Source organism: Anas platyrhynchos, chromosome 1, assembly GCF_047663525.1.
Source record: "Anas platyrhynchos isolate ZD024472 breed Pekin duck chromosome 1, IASCAAS_PekinDuck_T2T, whole genome shotgun sequence".
Lineage (NCBI taxonomy): Eukaryota > Metazoa > Chordata > Aves > Anseriformes > Anatidae > Anas > Anas platyrhynchos.
Genome location: NC_092587.1, coordinates 37944895 through 37969494, shown reverse-complemented (window position 1 = coordinate 37969494; position 24600 = coordinate 37944895). Strand labels below are relative to the sequence as shown.

Genomic DNA, 24600 nt, shown 5'->3' with positions numbered 1-24600 from the left:
AGTAACAAAAAAAAAGTTTTGTCCTTCATGCTAAACTTACCTAAATTTTTTCCAGACCCAAATAGCAAGATTTGTATCCACCCTTAAGTTTTTCCTTTTATTATTTTTTAAGCTGTTCAGCAAGAGTTATATAAGACACAGATTTGGAATCTGACTGATAATAGTTGATGCTTACAGGCTTTTTTTTTTTTTGATATCTGATCCTCATCATAAGAGTGACAGTGAACAGTGCTACAGCAAGTACTATCAATAAACAAAAGTAAATGGTATAACTGCTACAAAAATATCTCTAATAATTAAATATTATTTCTAAAACATACTAATCAGAATTCAACAGGTTTTGTATGCATGCAACTAGAAAACAACCTATTGCTCAAGACATTTCTTGAGGTTGAGCAGCTTTAGAGTTACCAAACAGACTGAAAACCCCAGCAGCCTCTATTGGTGGTGAATCTAAACCAAGTTAAGTCCTAATACTTACAAAAAAATGAGGGAAATCTCCAGTCATAGAAATATACTGACGGTTTATTTCCAAAAAAAATCAGACTTTGGAGATGGCATTTTAGAAAAGGCTACCCATTGTCTTAAAACCCACAGAAGATGAAACAAGCAAATACATATTTCATTCAAAGAGTTTTCAAATATATAACCTTACCATAGGGAGCCCTTCCAGCTAAAGGGTTTATTAATGGAGTTGGATTGCCACTTCCTTCCCTTCTGTTTCTGTCTGCTAGCGCTGGAAAATCTGAGAGGTCCAGCCCTGTCACATTTTCACTTCCATCTATAATAAAAGCAGGCATTTTAAATTTCCATTTTTTTTTCTCAAGGACTTCATTATGTTCATCAAATTCAAAAAATATATCAAATTCATCTTTTTATTCTTACTGTAATTATCACAAATAATTACAACTTCTGTGTTATGGGACGAGGCTAAAGAGCATCAAGTTTTTATTTAAACAATATCGAGTCAGTAGAATTTATTAACAAGGTTTGTTCGTTTTGAATTAAAAACTGCATGTGTAAATCCAGGCAGACTAGCAAAACTACAGTACTAGGATAGGTAGCCCATTTAAAATGTAAGGAGCTGTCAAGGAAAGATTTCAGATAAGATAATAACCCATATCAGCAACAGCATCAAGGAGCTCTTTTTTCCTTAGGAAAGGTAAGACATGATAAAGCTCAAGCAGGTGCGGTGCCAACACAGGACAAGTAACATGGGAAACATTTTTGTAATGGCAAACACACGACATGGGCAAGGTGAGCAGGGCAGCTCCGTGGAGATGTCAGAAGGTGCCGGGGACACCAAACCCTTTATCTGAGCCTTCCGTGCTGTGACATCAGCAGTGCCACCGGGTGGTGGCCACCAACAAACCACAGCACCCAGGAGCCTACAGCACCAGCGAGCAGGAGCATCTCCCTCTCTCGAATCATTAAAATCAGGTGAGGATGTAATTTCCTGGGAAAAATCACAACTGAAACAACTGATTGACAGGATTGCTTTATAAAGCAGCTGCTCAAAAGGAGTTTTGAGGTCTCTAAAAGCACTGTCCTGCTGTGTTTATCCTCTGTAATGCTTTCATAGGAACGTGAATCTTTTCTTCTCTGATTTCCTTTCCAATTCCATATGTTATTTGGCATTTGTAACCAACCAGGTGTAACTTATAGTCACGTGAGGTACAGTGAGTATCTGCTCACAATCCATTGGTATGAAGTAGTGACACTGGGTGTCATAACACTGCCTTATGTTATGTTACGCCATGAGAAAAAACAAACCAACCATTAATACACTTGTATCTCCACTGAATCTTCAAACTAAAATAACAAAATACTTTTCCCACATTAATGTCAGGGTTACAGACTCTGCTGAAGATCACGTAGAGTTATTTTCTAAGGGCAGTGCTTCTGTGCAACAACTGCACTCCAAAATATTTCCAACCAGCCTTATCCAATAATAAATAAACAAATCTTTCTGCTGTACTTCAAAATCAGCATAAATGTGAGTAAACTCACCTGTTCCATTAAAAATGTTACTTGATAAGGAGTTATTCATTCCGAACGCCTGATTTCTGTTCATCCCAAATCCAGACATACTGTGAAAAAAAAAATCCAAGAAATCAGAGAAAAAGGTATTGAGGCTTCCTAATTCCCAGCTAAAGGCATTATGGAAAAAAGCCTAAGACACTTAAATTATTTCAGCTAAAGAAACACCTACTAGCCTAAACTCATTTTTTAATTACTTTCTTTTATATTTTTGTAATTTCTGAGCAAGCACTGCTGAATCAATACAACCAGAATGACTTCAAAACTTGATTTTTTTAATAGCCACAATATCTTAGATATCTGTCAACCAACAAACTATGACAAACGTGATCATTACTGAAAAATTTCACGCTGAAAAATGAAACAGCAGGAAATAAACTAGCAAAAAGTCAGGCTATAAGCTGGATCACAGAAGCGATCAAGTTCGTAAAGACTCAAAAGCTGTGAAGTTATTATGTGCAATCATCACAATGTACACACGGCATTATCAGGAACATTGGTGTGGTTTCTGCCACACAAGGACACTGGTTAAAATGAAGTTCCATACAGTCAAGCAAAAATGTTTGAAGGCATCTAAGAATTAGATAGGTCTGACAAACGATCCACTCCATCCTATGCAAGCTGAAGATGTCAAGAAGTTAGAAGGTAGCCCAGAACTGAGTGAAATTTGGAATTTCTGCCCTATGGGAAACCAAACCCTAACACTCACTTCTCCCTGTAACAGGATGCAAGTTGATATTTTAGAATTTTCTGTGCATAAAAGTGCCAAATGTTTTCCTAGTGGAAATTTTATCCATATGAGTTTTTCGCAATTCCAAATCCGAAGCATTTAATTTCAATTTGCAATAACCCTAAACACTTCAATTTGGGCAGACACATCAAGAAAGGGAACGGTTAGTCAGAAATGGTCCTATCCTGCTTTGCGCCAGCAAGATGGTGCATCTGATGGACATCCAGATCCCTGACATTTCATGCACTGGAAGGAATACATTGCTGGTATTCTCTGTGAATCTTAGACCTAGTGAGAGCACCAACTGGACACAATTTGATCTTGAGGGAATATAATCTAACTTGATGGCAGACCATCTTTCTCATACAAGGTTTGTTTGTTTTTAAGGCAATTAGAAATAACCAGGTCAAGAATTTAAAGGATAAGAAAGGGGTTAGGCCACAAGATGCGTGCTTCCCTACAATTATTTGCAAACTGTTTGTTAACCCGCATCATCTCAGCTTCCAACATCTTTTACTGATAGGACTAAGAATGGCAAAGTGAAGTATTTTATGTATTCAAAGTATTAAAAACATTCATTGCTCCAACTAAGGCATTAATTCACAAAATACTTCATGGAAGTCACATAACTCATGCACGTCTCACTAGGGAACAAACTTTTTGTTCCCTCCAAGTATCATTTCACCATTTAATCAAATTAACCATTGGATATATACTATTTTGACACTTGCAGACTAATAAACCGTGGAATAAGAACTTGTCATTGTTCCAGTGATATGCCCTTCTCTACTTGTAAAAACTGTAGCAGCATTAACATGAACTATACAATGCAAACAGTGAAAGATGAGGATTTTAATTCAAACGCTCCTACACACTAGGATTTCATTATCTTTGTCCTACAGCTGGATGTTGTTTAAACAAGTACATCCTCTATATACGTATCAATCCCCAAATTCATTATCCTCTTCATGTAGAGTTTTCAAATATATTACCATTTCAAACTTTTGTGATGCTCAAGTTTCAAAAATACCTTAAAATATAAAATTATCTTTTGAAATTATCATTTCCTTTGCTTGCTGCTACATCACAGGAAAGAAAAGGCAAAGTGCAAAGTCTTCTCACGCTCCAAGAACACAGACTACTGCCAGCAAATCTCTATTACTTTGATTAAGTAATAGAGATTATTATTTAATAAGATAAAAGAGAAGTTTTATTTAATGCCTATATCATAATGCAAAGCTCCAAAACTGAACAGATTGGCCAAGTTTCAGATAACTTTGACATTCATTTTTCTTCATCTGTTTTGTAAAATTCTAGATTGGGTAAGAGGTAGCATCTGACTGTAATGAGCATGTTTGTGCTCAGTGTAGCAGTCAGTCCCGCAGGTAGGACCTAAAGTGAGAAAAAGGAAGAAACTGGGAGCACAGGGATCATGAGGCTGGGGAATGAAGCCTGGAAAATGGTCAGTTGTGCGAAGCTGTGACTATGTGCTATGTAATTAGAATCAACACACTTTTTACTACAATGTAATCAGTATAAACTATGCATAACCATACCAACAAATCATAGTTAAAGCCCAATGATTTCTGATGCCAGAATCTTGCCCAAAGATAGAAAAAAAGATTGAGAAATTTCTAGCAGCAAATGAACACCAAATCCTTAAATGAGTGGTAAACCACTGCTCTCCATATTATTCCAGAATTCAAAGAAGGAAAATACAATGTCCCTATTGTGTCCAAGTCAGTTAACAATTCTTCCAGAATAACTATTATTGTTATTGTTAAGTAGTTATTCTGTATTATGTCTTGCCTTACTTCTTCCCAAACTCAGAGATGAATAGTCTTAAAATGGAAGGATATACACAAAAATCAGGGTATGTTTCCAGAACAAACTCAGGAACCCAATAGAAACATCACATATTTTGTATAAGTAGTAGTAGAAATTCAAAAGTCAGAAATAGAATTTAGCTGAAAGGCCTCAAAAAGTCTGTATGAGTATTAAAAGCAGCTTCAAAGCTTACTACTGACTGGAACACACAAAGCAGCACTTTCAAGTTTTCTTCTAATGGATAAAAATCAGACTTTGAGAGGAGTACTAAAGAATGAGGATGTCCATCCATGGCTGTAGAGGGATGGTCTGACCAAACAGCCTTACCTGTTCACAGTAAAAGGTTGTCGAGAGGGTTGCTGCTTTGGCATACATATTATGCTTGGAGAGCTTCTGTTGGGGCTGCCTAACCCTGAACTGCTCATGCTGTTTGTCCTGCTGGGAATTCCAATGCCCTGACCAACCTGGGAGTGGTTCATCATATTCCTAGGATTCATAGGCAATATCCCCCTGAAAGAGAAAAACCATCCATAGAGATGAATCTATACAATACTATTTGGTTACTCATTTAAATTACTAACATAGGATGGACTTCGAGCTGTTGCAACTTAATTTATGCTTAGATCAACACAGCTTGTTTGGGTTACTCTCTATAATTAACGTAGTTTGGGATTTCTTCAGAAACACCAGATGACCCATTGTGTACTAATCAAGTCCTCAGTCAGGTTTAGATAAATACTTAAGTATTATGCATTCGAAAAGGTGTTACAGCTCTGTATTAAAGAGCACTTCAGACCTACTACCTTAATATTTTCAGACTGTATGACATCCATTTAAAAACTTTAACCATTCAATTTCCAGAATAGCCAAAAAATCCAGTCTCTTACATTCTGAAGCAGGATTTGCCAGCAAACTGTCCTTTACATACCAAAATACTGTTTTACAGTAAGCCTTATCTTACTGTTTTACAGTATTACTTACCTAACACAGACAGTGATCAATAAAAACTATATATTTTTATTTAATCAGACTAAAGTAGCTGAGGCACAATATGCAGAACATTTAATAAGTGCTCTGCAGAAAGACACAATTGCAGAAACATTGGCTATCAATAAATACCTGCTCGGAGATGGAGGCGTGTGAAGTGACATTGTTGGTACCCCTGTTGTTGGCGTTACGTGGCTCGGTAACTGAGTGCCTTGTGATAAGCTGCGATTTAACTGAGGGGTATTGTTGCTCATTCCCCTCATTGGAAGGCCTAGTGCACCTATTGAAAAAAAATTCAGAGGGGTGGAGATATATAGCAATCCGGAACAAAGTCTTAGCCATCAGGTAGGTGTGGGTGGAAACAATTTACGCTGACAACCTAAAAAAAGTGCAATGACTGAAGGAAAAGTGCAGTGTAAAAGCCAAGTCCTTCTTTGCATAGTAGAAGCCCCGTTATCTCACAGATAGCCCCGTTTTTGTGAAACTTGAGCAATTTCAGCCTCTGAGTCGCTAACAGCATTTTGTTGCCTTTGGGATGTATACTGAAGACAACAGGATGAGTTTTGATTTGTTGATGAGGACATGGAGATCTATACATCATCTTTAAAAAAAAAGAAGCACCATTTTGCAAACATATAATAAATAAAATTTTGAATTTTAAGTAACACTGCTTTCAGGACAACAAAATCAACCTTTCGGGAAACTTCTTCGTAAACTTTAAGTTTAAAGTTTCCTCTTGATAAGAGTTATGGTCAAGTTAGATTTGATTTTTTGAGGAACGAAAGCAAGCAGGAATTTAACTGCCCTCAATTAGCAATTAAAAGCATACGGTAGGTTTATGTTTTTTTTTTTCCTGCTTTTTCAACATTGTGATCAGGAGTATTTTCTACACAAGGATTTTGGTGCAATAAAATAAAGTTAGCACTTTATTAAATATATATACATATCCATATATATATGTAAATCACCTTAACTCAGAACAACAAAAAATAGCCAGTTGGCTGCTCTGTCTCAAACTATCAGAAAACTTCATGAAGTTTGTCATTGTTCTCACATTGCTTTTCTGTATTCATGAAGTTTCAGAGTGATGTCCAAAGACAAAAGAAGGCATTTAGTGCAACATATCAACAGAAATACACTTGCATATAAGCCCTGAGAGCTATAAATAACAGCCCTATCACCTTAGCATAAAGCTGCTGAGGTAGACTCGGAATTCAAAACCTTATGTGGTAGACAAAAGGAAAGAAAAATTAGGAGGGATCAGCACTCTCTGATGATAGATCACCCCTTCAGAAGAGCTGAATATGCCAGCGTACGACATGATGAAGTACAAGGAATGCAAAGAACGGACAGAGCATACGCTCAGGTTATTGGTATGGACACAGTCTGAAGGAACCCCGCAGCTGTTCAGCTCCCATCCTTGCAGCACTGCCTGCCCAGTGTTTTACCCTACAATCTGCAGCCCAAAAAGCATGCAATGAGGAATTTTGATACCACGAATTTCTCTCTCTACGCTCAGACTAAGAGGTAGCGTGACTCACTGTAACAAGCCTTGCAAGACTTCAGTAATTGCTGATTGTATCAAGGTGCTCGCTGTAAATATTTTGGCAATTTGCTGCATCAGAATAATTTCAATGAGTGTATTATAAATAATCTTTCACACTAATTAACAATTAGGTGGAATTTTAAAAATAAAATGGTAAAGAAAAAACATTCTTCGAAACTAGAGACAATACACTGAAAAACATGATTACTGCATTTAGGTTAATTTTGTCAAGCACTCGCTCCAACAAAGCCAGTTTTTCACTAATAACGTTTTTTCTTGATGTTGGCTTTCTTTAGATCAGATTTATTTTATTTTATGGATAGTATTGTTAATATATTTTTACATCTGGCAAGTACGGACAGTTGAAATATTCACCATTACAAAAAAAAAAATCTTTCTTATGCTTCCCTTTTTCACATTTTTTAAACCAAGATGAGATCTACATGGGCTACATCACAGCCTGATCAATGAAGTGGCTTGTTTTGTGCTTAGAAAATAAGTTTAACATTGTGCTAAATGATTGACACCTACCAATTTAAAAGCATATGGACATGAGCTGCTTTGTTTTTCCCCAAAATATTTAATCAGAAGCATTTACTCCCCCTTCTTTCTCAGTACTTGGAAGAAAATGAACCCTGACAATATTTACTTCCTAATTTTCAGCCATGCATGTCTCCACGTGAGATTAAGTCCTAGAAAGAACATACAACTGGCTGAACAGCCAAGTTTCATTAAAAAAAAAGTTGCCAATAAAAATAATCAACAAATAAGAGTGACAAACAGAATAAATCACTACTTCAGTATCTTTGAACAGCTGAGCCTGAAAGGTTCAGCAGTGCCACACTGAGGACCAAGCCAAGATCCAAACCTGACTCTCAGACTGGCCAGAAACTGACTGTAAGGTCTCAGTAGCATAATCAAAAACCACTTGGTGTAATGTGGTCACCCATCAACAGCGTCTGAGAGGGTCAAAAATCACTATAAATTTTAAACTATTTAAAGAAAGCCTAAACGAAACTTTTACCTCAGGTCATGTACCTAAGAGACAAAGCTTTTTGTTTGTCCCGATTAAAAAATCCACACTCTAAAATACCTGAAGACACTTTTCCTTAGTATCTGAGTGGGAAGCACTTGGCTAGAAAGCTGCAAACATTCAAAAGCACAGTGATGAAAGGCATTCACAAACCTGTTTTACTTGTGTAACTCTATCTAACTGAGGTGCTCTGACTCACTCTGCCTGTGCCCCTCTCGACTACAGGGAGGTTCAGTTATTACTCTGGCACTTAGGTCTGATCCAGCACTGCACACTGTGACTAATTCTCTGTATCTCCAGCAGCAACAGTATACACAAGACTGGCAGATATGGGAAAAAAAAATCTTCAATAGATGGAAAGAAAACGGAACAGAAGGAAACAAATCTTACTGGCATAATTCTTTGCCAAATGTGAGCTGCCAAACATATAGACAAGACTTAATTTGCTCCTGCAGAGCATCAAGTATCAGTTAGAATTTGTTTCCTTCTATTCCTTACATGTTTTTCTGAAGCAGGCTCATTTTGGCCCAGCTCACCTTCCATCTTTTTTTTTCAGAGCCTCAATAGGATTACTGTACTTGGATATTTAACAGCTATACGCTGTCAATACATGACACTTTGCGTACTAAACACTGCAAAAAATGGATAATAATGCAAAAGTTTATCTTGCAAAAATAAATAAATAACCAAAACCCACACATACTCAGGCCTTTACAGCCTTTACAATCAGCAAAAAAAGCCCAAAGAGCTAGGAGTTATTTATCCAGAGCGTGTAACTAGAACATCTAATAAAATCAAGAAAAATAGTTCTTACTTTGTTGCCCGTATAAACTTGCCCCAAACTGAGACAGCTGACCTGATGTTGATGGTGATGCCAGCATCTAAAATTTAAAAGAAAGAATAAAAGGTTAAAGACACAAAGATATCATGTTACCTTGCTCCGAAAGTTTGCAATAGCACATTCTTTTGCCAATCAAGCAAATGAAAACCCCCTCTTATTCAATCATCGAGTTTTAGAAACTCCCTAAAATATCTGCACAATAAAAACTGCAACAGCACATTACATGTCAATAAGAAAATCTATGACTTGGAATGTATAAAGACAGACTTTCTTTAACTTGCAACACTTGGCACAGAGGAGGAAGATAGAGAAATAATTTAGAAATAACGCGTATTACCAGGTATTTCCATTAAAACCTTTTTTTGCTCACTTCCAGGCACCATACATGAAATGTGATAAACTACAGACTCTCAAAAGTAAGTATCTGAAAGGTAAGATCTAAAAATCCATGACCCATGAATAAAGACTGAGATCTGCACACTGCCAAGAAGAAGACAACTAAGGTAAGGACATTGACACCAGTCACAACTGTGAGAGGAAAAGAAGGAACTCTCCGTGCTGCTGCAGAAGTGGAATGCATTAATAATATATTTGAGGAACAGGAGATTCAGGAAAAAACAAAACAAAAACTTTGCAATCTTAAGGATAGTTAAGCATTAGAACACATTACACAGCTTCCTTCAGCAAGCCTCCATTCCAGGATACATATATTATATAAATATATATATATATGAAACAAAACAAACAAACAAAAAAAACAAACAGGAATACCTGGATTCCTACAGGTAATGGGATTTCAACCTTTCTCATCTTGAGAGAAAAAAAATTCCAATCAAAATCCCTTTCACTGTGATGAACTGCAAAGTTTTTTGTTGACTTAAACTCGACAGATGTAAAGCTGGAACAAACCTTAGAAACTGGATTTGTTAACTAGCTGTCTATACCTGAGTCAAATCTAGATGGCAGAAATGAGAAGTAAAACTTGCAGGGTAGACGCTAAATATCAGGAGTGCTTATGATGTTTATAAATTACGTATTTATGATTTTTTGAATACATACATGACGCATGAGAAGAAAAAATACAGTAGAAAATTCCTATAAGCTGTCAGAAAATATATTGGAAATATTACCTCAAACTTCTACACAATCACGTGTACTTTGACACTGCGCACACATTTTGTAGGAATCAACCACAGCAATAAGCACACACTCTTGCACATACAAGAGGGCTGAACTACTGAGACAAAAACTTTCTGCAGAAAAAAAAATAACTAAAATACATGCCAGCCTGGATCTCAACTCCTCCTTCTTAGTGAAAGACTGCCTGAAGGCCTAACATACACACTGTATGCATTTCTAACTGGAGTTAGCCTTAATTAAAACACCTGATCCCATGGACCAGTTGCCCATTAGTGAATGCAATATGACTGGTGCTCCCCTGGAGCATCTCTTCCAGCTCACGTTGCTCCCAAAGGAATCAGACGGCTTCACACCACGGCTGCTCTGTGACATGAACCGAGGTGTGGTGAAGTGGGGACACGTGGGAGACAGGCTCCAAAAGCACGCTCCCCGCCCAAGCTACCAAACTCACGTATGTTAAATACTGATAAAACAAGCTCTTACGCCAGTTTTACTTCTGCTTTCCTTTCTTAAACTTAAAAAAAAAAACAAACACGTTAACATTTGACAAGTTGGAAAGCCTGGAATGTGCTGCAAGGGATGGCAAACTCTAATTCCATGGAAAAATAAGTTTGACAGACCTCGTAAAACAGATTGACCAAAGAAAACCCACAAACTAACAGCTGATCAGGCACCAAGGCACAAGCAGCAGACTGAATTACTACCAGCTTTTGGAGAGATAAGCAAAACAGTTAGACCAAAAAGAAAATCCCGCATGAATAGCTGCTTAGGTTAGTCCAAACTTGCTGTGATAGCATGTGATATAACAAGCAGAAGACGGTACAAATCTCAGCATAAAAATCTTGCAGTTATAACATCAGCTTGCATACATAAAGAAAAATAACCACAGACCTAGGAGGTACTAAACTATTTGAAAGAGAGGAACAAAAAATCCCCTCTCTTCTACACTTTTTTAAACAGTTAAAAGAAAAGAAATGGTGAATAACATTTAAGGAACAATGCTTATAACAAACTGGATTTCCTTTTGAAACACTGCAAAGTAGGTCACATGCGTTGTGCCATTTGCTGTTATAGGAAAAGTGAAATTCAAAATGACTCGGAGAGAAACCCTCATGGAAGGCCAGAACAAAGGCCATGTATCAAATTCAGCATGTCAAGCAACTCGTTCTAAAGTCATGTTATCCTCCATGTCCTAAATATATTAATCCTCCAGAATAAAGAAGAAATACAGCAGATCCCTCATGGGCTGATTAAAGTTCTCCAAGAGTGTACTAAAATCAGTGGCTCTAAGTCACTTGTGAATTTCTTTTGGTCTGTAACAACCAAGAGGCACCACAACCTTACCAAAGCTGAAGCAGCCTAACCCTTAGGGTCACTAAAGATCTTACCAAGTGCAAGAGAGGCTTTGAACTTTACTGAATTCCTTCCGTATTTTAGGAACAGTGCTCAAAATTACACCTGCAACAACCTTTGGGAAAACAAGGAATCCTAACCAAATTACTGAAATCACACCAATGAGCACCATATCCCAGCAGTAGGCACCCAACAAGCTCCTGACACCATCAGCTTTTGCTGCACACATACGGATAACCACTCCTCAAGCTTTGGCATTATTCTCTTCCACCTTAGGCCGATACAACTAACCAAGTTATTGCAATGGGCTTTCCCCTACACGTTGGGAAGTGGGGCAGGAGGAGGCTCAGTAGCACCAGCAGTGCTGACTTAGAGAGTTTCTTTCCACCTCCCTCCTGTGCTGCAGCATCCTGCCTCCTCTCCGCAGCCTGCCACCCCACCACGGGGACAGCTGGCTGTCACCATACCTGCCGTGGCACAAAGAAACCTGCCGTAGAGCAACGCTCCTGCAAAGGGCACAGCCCGAAGCCACTTTAACACAAAGCCGACCTCAATCTGACTCTAGAAATGCAGTTCCTAAAAGCAAAAACACGTTAGAATAAGCAAATAAGTGTGTGAGTAATATCTGGCTTGATAAATGATGGCTTTCTCACAGGTGCAAGCATCAGCATAATTTTGTATTTGAACTATTTTATTTCTGGTATCTGCCATCTGTGCTGCGCTGTTCAATAATAAAACAGCTGACCCACAGCCTCAAAAGGAGAAAGTGTTACAGTGATGCTCAAAAAAACCCTACCCAACCCAACAAATAACCGATAAAAATGTGATTTTACATGCTCTTCCACTTTAATATTTAGAATTATCAGTCCTCCTCTATATTGCAAGCTGTTTTTTCATAGTGTTCACAAAATTCACACGTTGCAAAAAATATTTATAAACCTGAAAATCAGAGAACAATGAGCAAACTTTGAGAGCCTGGTAACTGGAGGGAATTATTCGTAAGTGAAAATTTTACTGATATCCATTACTTGTGAAATACAAAACCAAATACAATAGCAAAAAAATATATATATGAAATTGTATCCAGCCTTCCAGATTTCATCACTTAAGGTTGTGGCCTCCTGTCTCTGGTGGTGTTTGGCAGCACACGGAGTGAGGAACGTGCAGTAAGCACCACCTTCTGCATTACACTCAGCTGGAAGTTTTCTCTTGTTGGCAGCTGTATCTGAAGGTCTTAAAGGCAGGATATTGCCTTTGAGTGACAATGACATTATTAATTGTCATTAATTGTTAATGACAGAGGTTAACGCGGCTATGAAAGTAAAAGTTTAAAAACGAATTTTCTCTGTTTAAGACATTCAGTCCGATGTTGCAGTGCATTAACGAGCCAAGAGATTACTAAAAACTTGTTGAAAGCTGCTACAAAAAATGCCGTAAAAGCCATTAAGAACCAGGACAGCAAGCAAATATTTTATTCTAATCAAATATCCAGTTGCATACTAAAAGCTAAAACCAACCACACAAAAAAAGAAAACCACTGCCATCACCCCCCACACACTGAGAATATCAAACACCAATAATTACAACGCAATCTATTCCGTGAGCTGAATCTTTGTGTAAGGGACCAGAACTTTTCCCTTTCAGAAGAGATGTGATTTTATGCATTGACGTAATCTGGTCCAAGGAACCACTTCAAATGCTGATGCTGACATGTGAAACCTATCTTGTATCATTGATTTAAGTGAAGATAAAATAAAATAAAACATTTGGAAAAGCACAGAAACAATACCACCTACCACAGTGTAGTAAAGAATTAAATGCAAACTCAACAGTATAGAAGTAATGCTCGAATCATCAACAGTGAAATTAATTCCTTTGTGACAATTTCAGATTGTAAAGTAAGTGATGTGAAACAAACTAATTTGGATGTATGCTTCTTGCAAACCGTCAGGATATGTAAATCTATTTTCTTAACTAAATTAGCTTATCATACATTGTTTGGTTTGATAACCCCATCCAAATACTAACTTACAGGTGAAACGGAAAAAGGGGGTTTTGCACTTTGAACTTTTGATACTTCCTTCATAGGAAGTTAACTATGAAGTTAAGACAGAAATGCAAGCTATCAGCAGAATGATGATGGATTCTAAAAAGATGCACTGCATTAAATTAACAACAAGTTGAGAAAGTTTCTTCTATCTCATCTCATGGAAACCATCCCAACTGTTTTCAAGTTATTTCACCTTTAATCTGTTCACAATGTGTTTTGTTAAAATACATTATGCACCCACTAAAAGATGCCAGGCACGTCAATCACTCTTCGGGAAGGTAAAATGCAAGCCCATTGCTTTGCATCTCACACTTCAAGGAATATATCTCACAAAGCAAGGCAAATGAACCCCCTATTCAGTCAAATCTACGAGTACATTTACATGCAATATAACGCATATAAAAATACTCAATTTCCATTTATAATAGAAGACGTTACTTTATTTTCTCCTAAAACAAGCCTTACTTTTTCTTTTGTCCACAAATGGATCAAAGCTATTCCAAATATGAAAGTTAGCTTCATATAAACCAGCTCAATTAAACCTGTCAGCATTAGCTTCAGCATTTCGACTGCTCCTTCTGATACAAGGGGATTGCATGGGAATTTTTAAACACAACAACTCTAAGTGCAGCATCTGAAGTTGAATTACGACTGACTAAGCTAACAAATTCTCATGCAATGACTAAGGCGAATGCCAAGCAAGATGCCTTTGGAAAAAAGACACCACAGGATTCCTCAAAATCCTCAAGAATAGCATGAAAAATCCCAGAGTCAAGCTGGAACAACTTGGTGGTGCTCAGCAACCCTAAACCAAAGATGTCTCCAGAAGAGTGATTAAACCCTTCCACATTTAGTTTCCCAAATCTAGCAAAGATTCTGGATCTCCATCTCCATGGTAACCTTAATCTTGTTTCAGTGCTTTCACCTATGGTAAAAGTACCACATACTTCTAAGGCTGTGTTTCTGACAACCACAGTAAGTTATGTAAAGGTTCTGCAAGTTACTTTAAAGAAAGTTTGCAGGAAATAGCTTTGACAAAATCTTCTGACCACCCCTTTGTAATATTATCCTCTCCACTACAAGACAATACCAACACCTCCCTTCATGCCACTGGGTCTGCAATTGTCTCATGACAGAGGAACACCTGAATTTATTAATCCACGGTGAATGTGCTTCTGCTATGCAAGGAGGACAGAACCCTCTGGAAAGCAGGTTCCCAGAATCAATAATCCATTTCACCATGCTCAGGATCCAAATCTGAGGGCTTCCTACTTTAGGAAAGTTCAGGTAAGTGATGTCACGGAGCCGTATTAATACTTGCAATGAGCTAAATCTAATCTGCAGGCTTGATGTTACAGTTGCTAAAATATACTTGATTTCAAAAGAAGCCACATTTTGAAAGAACTGAGCTGCAAAAGAACATCAGATCTCAACTGAGAAAGCCCCAAATCAGTTAAAATATTGATTTATTTTATTTTTTACACAAGGGAATGAGCTCTGCAAACTTTCCCATTGGAAGTGCAAATCAGAATTATTACTATACTGCTATGAGCCCTTTATCATCTGTTGAGCAACTAGGAGAAAAAATGAACGAGAAAGCACTGGGAGAAGAAACAAGAAAAAGCATTCGCTGCAAAAAATCTAACTTTTCTCACAGTTTGTGCAGACCTTCATTAAAAGGCATGACTGTGCACAATCAGACTTGTACCTGCAATTAAGAGCAAAAGGAGATACTTCTTGACATAAAGCATACTTCAGTTTCAGCACTCCCCACCCCAGGAAGAGGTGGTTGATAAAATTGCTTGAAATACGAATGGTTGAATCGATGGAAGGTAAGTCTACCACGGATCTTTGCAGGTAAGCTGCCCCTTCTTTTTCACAAGTCCCTGAGCTGCCAGACTTTCCAGAAAAAAAATGCTGCCCTGTTCTCATATTCTTCATTACGCATCCTCAATGGATTGGACCAGACTGGTCAAACACTGCAGCGGCAACACCTTGCATCCTCATACATGAGAAATCAAAGAAATTCACATCGAATGGGTCCCAAGTTTGTTGCCATTTTTCCCTTTGTTTGAGGATATCAGCTCAGAAGTATATGAAATCTTTGAAAGACCAATTTCTGTCATTATCTCTCTATCCAAGTAAAAATACACGGAACCCCGTCCTCGAAATGATCTTACTGAGTACAGCGACAGCTCAATTAACTTTGCAACACCAGCCACAAATAAGCTGGGTAATTATTTAATGGGCACAGTATGCCCCTTCTCGGCAATTCAAGCTACAGTACCACGTTTGCTTCAAGCCAAGTCTTAAACTCTTTTATTTTATACAAGTCCAATAAAATATGCAATTTCTTGTATTTTTGACCCAGTTATCTCATACTAAGTGCAGCAGAATTCAAAGAATGAGCATTCAGGGCTATACTGTGTTCCACTTGCCTACTTATCACAGCAAGGCTGCGATGACTCATGGCAAAGCCACCCATAAAAGTGGCTTTTTTAGTAAAGAGGAAGTGTTAGATAGCTCGAATAAAATCTAAGGAACTGCTCTTTTGTTCTCAAAACAATAGACCCTTGCAGCACCCATATGATTTTAGAAGCAATTGTGTAGATAAGCAACATGCAACTTTCCCATTTCAAATGGCATATAAATCCCGACTGTCTAGAACAGTATTCCCTAGTGAAAAAAAGGCAAATCAGGAGAAAGCTTTTCATTTTTTAACTAGAATAATGCTCTGAAACAAAAATATCTACTAAACTATTTGCTGCTACTTGTTGCCACTTGGCAGAAGCCTTCAAAATTTAAGATGAGTTTTGAAGCCTTTACTTACTTCACTTTATCTTCAGGTAAAGAAAACTCTTTTAAAAATTGAACTAGCCACAGCAACAAGTCACAAGAATACCAAATCAGTAAATGCCATAAAAAGAGTTCATTAAAAGGCACAAAATGTTTTTTTCACATCTTTTTCAGGCAGTCTCCTAGTGTTTTTTCTATCCTAGCAAGCAAAGAACTATTTCCTAGCACAATTTGAAAAAAAAAAAAAAAAAAAAAAAGAGAGATCTCTAAAGGAGTTATTTCTACCTTGTTTTAAGACGTAAAAAAACTCCCAACCCTGTAAAATTGCGTGCAAGGCATCACTGTACTCAACCTGAAGGCCACTTCACAAGAAAAAACTCTGACGTCAAAAGTAAAGTGAAAAATCAGCTCTGCTCTGGGCTGAGCAAACCAAGGGGCCTCAGCTGCTCCTCATACATCTTGTCCTCTAGACCCTTCTTCACCATCTTTGCAGCCCTCCTTTGGACACCCTCTAATAGTTTTATGTCCTCCTTATGCCCTTCACCAAAACTTCACACAATACTCAAGTCACAGAATCATTAAGGTTGGAAAAGACCTCGAAGATCATCTGGTCCCACCATCCTTATTCTACTCAAAATTTGAGGAAGGTTTCAGTATGTTCCTCTGCTTTGAACGCACACGTGTAACTCAGTAACAACCTCTTGGAAAGTAGTAACTTTCACGGTGTCTGAATTCATCACTTAAAGTCATACCAAGTTAAAAAGACCACCACCTACTCACTTCAGTGCAATGGCAAATTCCAACCACGTTTTAGCCTTTCCCAAAGAGCAGTATTTAAGGAGGCCACATGCAGTGAGCTTCCCTCAGAGCTACTCTTTCAGGCTGAAGATCTCTACAGGATACATGAAGCATGCATTGATCAGGGATTTGTATGCATAAATGATACACTGAAGAAAAAAAAAAAAAACAAAAAACTATTTCAAATCCATTTTCTACACACTTGTATCTAAAACCTGTAGTACATTATATAAAGTTTTACCTACTCTGAGGAAAGACACGCAAGAAACTGAAGATTAAAAGACATGGAATAATTTAAATTGCATAAAACTGCAGAATGTTTAGACAACTCTACTACAAAAAAGACAATTTTTTCAATTACTGTTGCAAATAGATTGTGTGTGCTAAGTTTTAGTCATTTTATTGCCAGTTGCCGTTTCTGAATATAAAAAGTGATCATTGACTTATTTGCCCAAAATTTCCTCTAAGTTTTTTCCCCCCACATTTTAATATACTCTATTTCAATGTGTCAAATCAAAAAGACTGAAAAACGTTTCAAGAGCCAGAATGTTGGAAGGTTTTCCCACCAGCTGTTCATAACTCTGGATCTAGGTTCTGAACATGATCCTTTATTAGTTTACTCATTGAAAATTCTGACAAAACTTACTTTTGTCTGTCAGCATTAAGTGTTATCCAAATAACAACACAATCAATATGTTTATTGTGCCTTCATACACAGAACACCATCTTACATAAAACTCCACGTGAAAAAGTATTTAAAAGTGTAATTAACTTCAGTTGGAAAAAGTTTTCAAAGCTGCAAAATTGGTGGGACAGTATCAAGAAAAGACAAACACCTTCACAGATGTTCTCAACTGTTGTGAGCCATGTGAGACACCAAAACAACAAGTAATACAAAAAATACATTTAAGCTGAACATAAGTGATCAAAGGTGTAACAGAGAGTCTCAATATCACCACCATGTATTTATTTTGATCAACTTTTTAAGAAGTTGTTACAATAGCATGTAGTATTTTAAGATTTCGTAAGTATAAACTCAAAGTTGTAATGGTCAATAGTGAAGCTACACAGAAAAAAATCCCTTAACAATGATTTGGAAATGAAACTTTGGAAAGCTTTTGCAAAAATCACTCTTCCATTTCATGTTGGTACGCCATCACTCTTCTCTGCCAACTACAGCTTCTATGCCCCATTTTGTCCACTTCTCCCACAAGCTTTCAGGATTTCTCATTCCTGGTGACTGGAACACCCACCTTCCTTCTCTTGAAGTCCAATCCTAAGATCCACTTCTGCAACATTGCCTACAGAAAGAGTAGGCAACTAAAACACTCATTCACCGTGTCAACAATGTGTCAAGCATCAGCTTTCACTGTGTAGACCATGCAGCATGGTGTCTCACTTTACCTTTCTTACCACATCTCAATGATTTCTCCCTAAATGAATTAAATCTAGAAGTGGTGATTTAATATCCGAGAATCACTTTGGAGCAATAGCATCTATGGTTCTTGGGAGTACTTTACCTAAAGGTGCAAATCTTTTCTATGTGTGTCAATCATTTGCTAACTCACCTGAAGTTTCTCAAACTCATCAGAAAAACTTGTGAAACAGAATTGGAAAGCTTTATTTAAACATTTTTTGCACACCCAGTAACCTAAATATTTTCTACAGGTTGTTTATGAAATTTACACAGGTGAAGGCCTATCAGGACTATGATCAGTTTGCTATTAAACCGTATGTATTTCTGGAGAGCTATTTCATGTGCTTTAAACTACCTCGCTGTTGAAAGGTGAAAAACAATCTTATTCGACTTACATCTTTTTCTGACCGATGTGGGAACATCGATGATTGGCTGTAGTACATGTTTTCATCATGGTAGTCACCATCAACCCCCTCTACAAACTTCTTCCTTGAAGCACCAAACATGCTGTTTGTCACCTAAAGAAAAAAAAAGATTCTATGTTACATATGGTTTGGTTTGATACATACTTGAATATTATACATTTTAACTGCCATGTCTCAACATCACAGCTTTGTAGAGGACAAAAAAAAAACAACGAAACCTTTCTGTTTGACCCCACCGTCAGATCTATGATGAAGTAAGAGCGAGTTGAGCTTAACCACACTTAACAGTGACATCAAGATTGGCAAAATTACTGCATCCATCCATAAAAAAATACACTAATGTTATTTCGCCCTTACTCCCAGAGGCACACACACACAGCTGCTAAGTCAGGAACTTGAAACTGAAGAAACAGCAACCACGCAGCTGTTCACAGAGCCATAATTCATGAGAAAATTTCATCCCACAGTAAGGTCATACAATGTCGCTACAGGATCTGCTACATAACAGTGCATATTTATGCACCTGACTTTTTATTTATGTAAAAACACGCACTGCTGTCAGATTGCTAATCCGCCTGGCTACAAAACACTAGGAGCACCGTGCAGATGTTCAAAACACCCAGACAACACATACTGGCCAGCACCGTGTGGCTGGCCCGGTTTCTTGTAGGGTACATAAGACTGGAGGGAGTGCAATGAGCAAGAGGCAATCAAACACGGACCGCTGTGCACCTTCCCACGGATCTTTAACATCTTGTGAGATAAGGAAGGCAAATTGCAGTTAGCTTACGAAATGCTCTGAGCCATAAGATTCACTACCACTACTGACAGCATCGGCTAAACTTCAAAAACACAAGACCTTAAAAGCCTCCTTTTGCACTACCTTGGGCTCACGCTTGACATTGACCGAATTTCAAAACATTTTTCTGGTCAGCTGCGCCAGGAGTTACTTTCAGCTCAAAATCCTCTTATCCTTACTGCCACAAATTTCCTCCGCTACTCCTCGCAGAGCGTGGCTTATTCAAATTTCACTGACTCAGATTTCTAGGCAGTGTTTGATAACACGAGTGCTCCTACACTATTAACAACTCGTCCCCACGATTTCAGAGTCACTGCACTTCTGAGTAAGCGTGGAGCGAACACATTGGATGCGCGCAATATGGCTGTGATCGCAGAAATCTTCCAAATTGCTCAACTAAACAGCAGCCTACTCCACTATTCCTACACGAGATTTTCGGTTATTTAGACTACTGATGTCTCCAAAAATATATATAACCTATTAAAGACATGTAAAGGCAAGTAGAGGCACCGTGAATTTTCTCCAGACGTATCTTCTCTTTCTTGCACATTTTTGTCAACACCATAAAACACAAACGTGAAGTCCCAAACTGCTTGAATGTATCCAGCTGACTTTCACACTTATAGGGGAGCTTTCATTACACTATAAGCATATCCCACTATGCTAATCCCCTTACAATGCAATTATCACCTACCAGCTGGAATGGAGCATTTAACAGGCTAAAGGGATTATCTTGTCCTTTGCTCTGCCTGAGTAAAGTGCGCAGAGAAGAGTAGCTGGCTCTCACCACCGTGCAAACGATAATGAAATGTTTTGGTGAAGCTGTCCCCTAGCAATGACGAGAAGCTCAGCTTATCAGCCAACTACAGCTTTTGGAAAGGTAAAAATGCGGGTTCGCACAAGTCCCTGAGAATTTTTCAGTACTCTTAACAATACCTGGGATGAGAGAAGATTTTTTTTTTTCCAAGTAGCCTTGTCTTGTAATACACCCTTTTGTCATCATCATCAAAAAATTACTTATATTTTTGTGATAATATTTTAAAACTTGTGATTGAAAGCAAGTCACTGAGGCATACACCCTAAAGTACACAAACACACTGTGAAGATTTCTAAGTCAGTGGGATAAGGTCAGAGAGCTTGGAGTCTCAAAACATGCTTCAAGCTGCCACGAGAAAGCTGGTAACGCCAGCAGATGAAGTCTACACATTGAAAAGCTGGGAGATACTGCAGCACTCTGCCCCAAATTAAAAATGTCTGAAAGATTATGCTCCATGCTGATAATTGTGTAAGAGAGTGGCCCAAAAACTAATCAAGATTCTGCCCAGAAGACTGATGGAACACACTGATATTAATATGGAGTCTTCCACATGCACGGTTATTAAAAGAGAAGAAAGCTTTTAATAGATAGATAGATTAAATACTGCTGGTTTTATTGGCAACTGTTTCTACTAACCCAGGCACCCTGACAAATCGCAGAGAACAGAGCAAAGTTATCAGGATGCATCTGAGGGGAGAAGGGCCAGCCCGAAGGAACCCTGCCCGCAACACCGTGCTGCAGCCAGCTGCTCTCGAGTCCTTCAAAAACCAGGTAAGACCCCTAGGTTTTTTGGGGGTATCAACACATCTTCACTGTGGCCTTTTTGTAAGCGATTGCGTTGTTCGAGGCTGCCAGGTGCAGTGGCCGTGCATGGGCCTCGAGCTGCCCCTACTGGTCCTGGGACGTGGCACCTCGCTTACCTGGGGCTTGCTCGTAGGTGAGGGCTAACAGCCCGTCCAGCTGCCTCCCAGCAGCAAACTGGGTTTGCACCTCTCCTTCCTTAATCCCTCATGCTCCGAGGGTGCCTGCAGATACTGAGAAAAGGCTCCTGCAGCACTGCTCCAGCCCAGCTGGAACGTGGCTGCTTCCTTCTGCTGACAACAAGCCACCAGAAGCCTCATGTACCAAGACCACCACTTCTTTTTATTACAGATCGATAGATCAGCATCCAATCAGCCGCAGAATAAGCACCAGCAAATTCACGCAGCACCTTAAAACACGTTTTAGATCATTCTGAAAGTAACAGTGATGTCAGTGTTGGTACCTTCCCAGGCTCCAGAAGGATGAGGTGAGAGGCAGCAGTCAGTCCTCCATTCACACACACACATACGTACACTCACACCTATGCCAACACCACCTTACAGAGGTGGTACTCCAGCTGCATGGCATTTTATTAAGTAAAGAACTCCCATCTACTCAGCTTAATTTCATTAACATCTCTCTTACGATCTTGCAACAAGACTACTACTCCTATTTTACTCTGTGAACCAGTCCTCCATCGCACAGAACACACGGGCAGAGCAACCACTCATTAAAAAGTGGTACACTGCCATCAATTTGTCCTCCACTTTATCATTCGTAGCTTCAAGTCAATGCTAACCAACCAAAACGCAGACCCACACCCGACAAGACCTTTAAATACTCCTGTTGACCATTTCCTACCACTAACCATTAGGGGTGACCTAAAAGCATCTCATGAGAAGGCGGCTGCTGTCATTGACCTTTACCCTTCAGATCAGCACCTAACACACGACAACCAACAACACTTAATTGCATTAACACCATGGGATGCTCATAGCTGAGAATTAGCATTCTGACAGTGTACAGAAGTAAAAAAAAATAAAACAAAATCAGATTTCAAGGAACACTCTAATATAGCATACTTCAGCACACACAAAAACTTGTTTGTGAGCAATAACTTCAACTACGTCATTGGCACAGAATTTGTCTATGGAAAAATTACTAAAAACTTTTCCTTAAGCTGCCAAAAGATCTTCTTTACAATCATTTTTAAAATACTGCTATGATTGCATATGACATTACTTTAGCAGCTTGAAGCAAATGTATTATCATTCTAAAATACGAAAACTAATTACACTGCTGCTTCGCAGTGTTACTATAGGTAGTGCCCAAGGACAGCTCGCTCCCAACATTGACACAGGGAAGTCAAAACTAAGAGGATACTATAAAATCCCCCTGGAGAATGAATATTTTTAATTTTGCACAGAGCAGGAAAATTGATCATTGAGTTACAACTGATTAAACTCCTCATTATCTTTATAAGAACTGAGAACTTTAAGATAATACGAATTTTAAAAATAAACCATTTTAGGAGTTTGGGCAGCCTGTGCTGTTCCTCAAATGCGTACGGAGAGCATTGTCAGCACGCACACTGCCATCATGCCAGGGAGCAATTGCAAGTTACAGTCTCTGTGCGATGTTTGGCAGCTTCCACCACCCTCCAGCCTAGGGCTTCTGATGTTGCCGTTTAGCTCTTCGGAAGCCAAGTCAGTAGTTTACTCAATTTTTGTTTCCTGTTAAATTCAGTGTTTTTATGTAAGGTAACATACCTACGTATCTGAAGTAGCTACAAAAGAAAGCCTCAATGAGCCTTTCAGTGAAATGCAGGTGTCAAGTCACAAGTCACACACTGGTAACCATGAAACTGATCTGCAACTTAAGTTAAACCATGGAATTTGGAATTCCACCAGTTGGTATTTTTGCAAGACAGCATAAGTGTTATTTATAGGAGAAGCTGCTATCATTTATGAACCTACTTCTCAGTGTCAAAGATTATTCCAATCTGGCACAAAGTGGAACTGTTCTACTATAGAATACGAACTGCCAGCTTGCCTCATGCAAGAGCAACCTCAAATCCCAACCCTTTAGTGGGATATGTTATAGCTATTAAAAAAATGTATGAGTACAAATTAAAAACAAACCAAAAAAACTTTTCATTTTCAGTATGGAAGAAAAACAAAACTTGAAGTTGAAACACTTCATTCCCTCATTTAATTTCACAATCCTGGCCACTCCAGTTCTCCAAGGTGACTTATAACCTCTACCAGAGCATATTCAGTGCTTACACCGTGGTTACCCTTCAGATAACAGCTCTGTACTATCAACTTGGCAGAAACATGGAAAAAGAAACATTTCACTTTTTGTTTGTATTACTTTTATTTACTGTTTGTTTGCATTACTTTTTGGTGTTGCTGTTAATGGTTTTTTTCCTTGATGAACTTAGTACTAGCACAGATTTGTGCTCACTGTAAGCATGCAATAGTAAAACATGGCTTTTGTCCATCTTCATCACAGCGTTTATCATCTTTTAACTTTCATTTACAGGCTGCCTTAAGTCTTCAAGTACTTCAAGATACAACCTGTCTCCTTCAAACATTGCATGGCTTTTCCTTTCAGAAAGGAAACCATATGCCAGATGGCACGCACAGCGACTTCTATGAAGAAACTCGATAGCATGAGAGAGATAAAGGACATTTAGTTACGATTTCAAGCTATCCTCCACTCGCATTCCCAAGAACAGACATCTAAAAGCTAGTTTTCCAAGTGTTTAGGGAGAACAATAAAGCTTTCAAAACCAACATTAAAGCTGTGAATCTGTGCTGTATGCAAACTGTGTCAGTTAAGTGCAAAAGTCACTGACATCAAACAAGCCACAGCAAAGCCACAGATATTCCCCTGACAAAGACCTACAAGCTAATTGCTTCAAACCTTTAACCATGCTTAACTACTATGAAACGAACGTTTTCAAACTCTCCCAGAACAAAACAACATAGCAGGAAAAACAACAGAAACCATCCCTCAATAAAATTAAATAATCATCATCAAAATTACTAAAGCTAACCTTGAAAATTTAGATCATAGGAAGCCCCATTTGGTTTCCTAACAGGGTTGACACCGTGTCCATTCTGGGAGCGGGTTCTGCTCCCACTCATCACTGGCACGGGATTTGGAAGATGCAAGAAGCCAAAATGTGGCTGGGG

General features: G+C 38.4%; 1 protein-coding gene and 1 long non-coding RNA gene across 8 annotated transcripts in view; one reads left to right on the top strand and one right to left on the bottom strand.

Annotated features, from left to right (window-relative positions):
- CNOT2 (CCR4-NOT transcription complex subunit 2) overlaps positions 1–24600 on the bottom strand; it is an 85263-nt gene that overhangs the window by 17092 nt on the left and 43571 nt on the right. For 5 of the 7 annotated variants that reach the window (XM_072034891.1, XM_027455638.3, XM_072034878.1 and 2 more), the window contains 7 exons: positions 18954–19076; positions 18395–18442; positions 8978–9044; positions 5717–5864; positions 4925–5107; positions 2011–2090; positions 656–781 (listed from right to left, as the gene is read on the bottom strand). In XM_072034891.1, the coding sequence (XP_071890992.1) occupies positions 656–781; positions 2011–2090; positions 4925–5107; positions 5717–5864; positions 8978–9044; positions 18395–18442; positions 18954–19064 (763 nt within the window). In that variant the 5' untranslated portion in view covers positions 19065–19076. Of the gene's footprint in view, positions 1–655; positions 782–2010; positions 2091–4924; positions 5108–5716; positions 5865–8977; positions 9045–18394; positions 18443–18953; positions 19077–24600 lie in introns of those variants that run through there. The other 2 variants (XM_027455658.3, XM_027455668.3) reach the window with 1 other exon arrangement.
- LOC140001905 (uncharacterized) lies at positions 1124–24083 on the top strand. Its single transcript, XR_011807663.1, has 5 exons — positions 1124–1440; positions 9381–9420; positions 21240–21370; positions 21752–21887; positions 23945–24083. It is a non-coding gene; the product is annotated as an uncharacterized lncRNA (long non-coding RNA).